Consider the following 1,780-nt stretch of genomic DNA (forward strand, 5'->3'; position numbering starts at 1 on the left):
AGCTTTGTGTAAAAAATTGCTATTATATCCAAGATTTAAACTCTTAAAAAATTTATATTTGAAACGTTTTGCTGTTACAATGAACTTCGAAGGTCTATTCCGATAAACATTTTCATTGCCACGAAGCTGTTGCATTCACGAGATTTTGGAAACGTGCCAATTTCATGACCGAATCTTCACATTCAATTAAAACAAAATTCTAAAAAGTTGCTCTCAAAAGCTCGTTTCGCGTATCTATTTACAGATCTGTTGAATGATTTCATCATCTTTAAATTCTAAATGTTTATGCACATTTTTATGAATACAAATAAAAAATATGAAAAAAGAAAATTAATAACTTATTTCATGAAATGTTTAAAAAATATATATTTTATTTTTAGAATTTTTACGCATTTCGTTATATCTTTAGAAATATATAAATAAATGAACAGTCTAACTATATGTATCTTTAACAAGATGACGTATTTAATATTAATCGCATCGAATTCAATTTCACATCGATTTTATAATCTTTCCACTAATATTTGATATTAATAAGTGTACTTTGAAATCCGCCGTCATAAAGAATTAATAAAGAATTTATAATCAATTTAAATCCAGCCTATTCGTACAAAACAGTTTACTATTATGTTTCTATCATAATCATCCTGATCAACGCATCCTTTTATCGCTTGTTGCGTCTCTCCGAGCTTTTGACAGCAAGCCAATTTCCTATCCACCGAGTAAACTTTTCAGCCCCAATACATATCCCGTCCAAAATCCGTGGTTTTAAGCTCGTTTCGTTTCGCAATTAAATTTCACGACACTCGGCTGTTCTCGATTTCACAACATTTCGTTAAAACCACCATTTTTTTTTTTTTTTTTTTTTTTTTTTTTTTAAAATTTCTCTAATCCACGATCAAACTTTCGATTGAACCTAAACTTGACACGGTCAGCTATTTAAGCTGGTTTTACGTTGTTCCACGGCGCACCACGATTCTCGTGCCGATCGATAGCCTTATTGTCACGAGCCTGTTGCGTCTTCGTCCTCGGTGGCCTGATCGGTTGTTGTCTAGGCCTGGGCGATTGTTGCTCCTCCCGTTTCCGGATGCTTGTTGTCTTCCTTGTTTCGCTCATCCTGTCGGTTGTCTCACATTCGACACACTTAAGCTTTGCGCTATTCCACTATCGGACTAAAAAGGAAAAATCGCGTATCCACTGGACCGGTTGAGGAAACGATGGCAGCGATGGACCGACACGTACAGGTGCTCACACGGTCGAGCACTAACTCGTACATGGCAACCGACTAGAAATATCCCGCTGTGTGTGGTGGTGGCCTGGCCGATGAGCAACAGCGGTCAGAACAGTGGCGAACTCCACACCAGTTGGCAGTATCCCACAATCGGTGAATACCGGTGAAACCTGGGTGACGATTGCGGTGTGTCACCTTGTATCGACGATAGTTACGCGTCCTGCGTACAGCTATACGTATAGCTTGATATTACGCGCCGCGAAAGGTAATTAATGAATACGCTCCGCGGAGATCCGCTTCGACGACGGCAACCCAGGAATAAACCGGCCTGAACGCACGGTATTTAATAATAGACGTAATTGTACTGATCTCATTTCTAGATTTACGACCATGATTTGGCGTATATTACCAGTTGGGATGTACATTATACAAGCTGTATTGAAAGTTTGGATTTTTATACAAATTTGAGTTACGTATAATAAAAGAGAGAAAGGAAAAATTTTGTTTTTAAGCGATCAAAAATTGTTGGTCTTTTCTTTTTTTTTTTTT

General features: G+C 37.3%; 1 protein-coding gene across 1 annotated transcript in view; it reads right to left on the bottom strand.

Annotated features, from left to right (window-relative positions):
* LOC102680760 (atlastin) overlaps nucleotides 1–1,503 on the bottom strand; it is an 18,989-nt gene extending 17,486 nt beyond the window's left edge. The window contains exon 1 of the mRNA XM_006617229.2: nucleotides 972–1,503. Coding sequence (XP_006617292.1) covers nucleotides 972–1,116 — 145 coding nt within the window. The 5' untranslated portion in view covers nucleotides 1,117–1,503. The remainder of the gene's footprint in view (nucleotides 1–971) is intronic.
* Nucleotides 1,504–1,780: the final 277 nt, after the last annotated feature.

This window comes from Apis dorsata, unplaced genomic scaffold, assembly GCF_000469605.1.
Source record: "Apis dorsata unplaced genomic scaffold, Apis dorsata 1.3 scaffold_295, whole genome shotgun sequence".
NCBI lineage: Eukaryota > Metazoa > Arthropoda > Insecta > Hymenoptera > Apidae > Apis > Apis dorsata.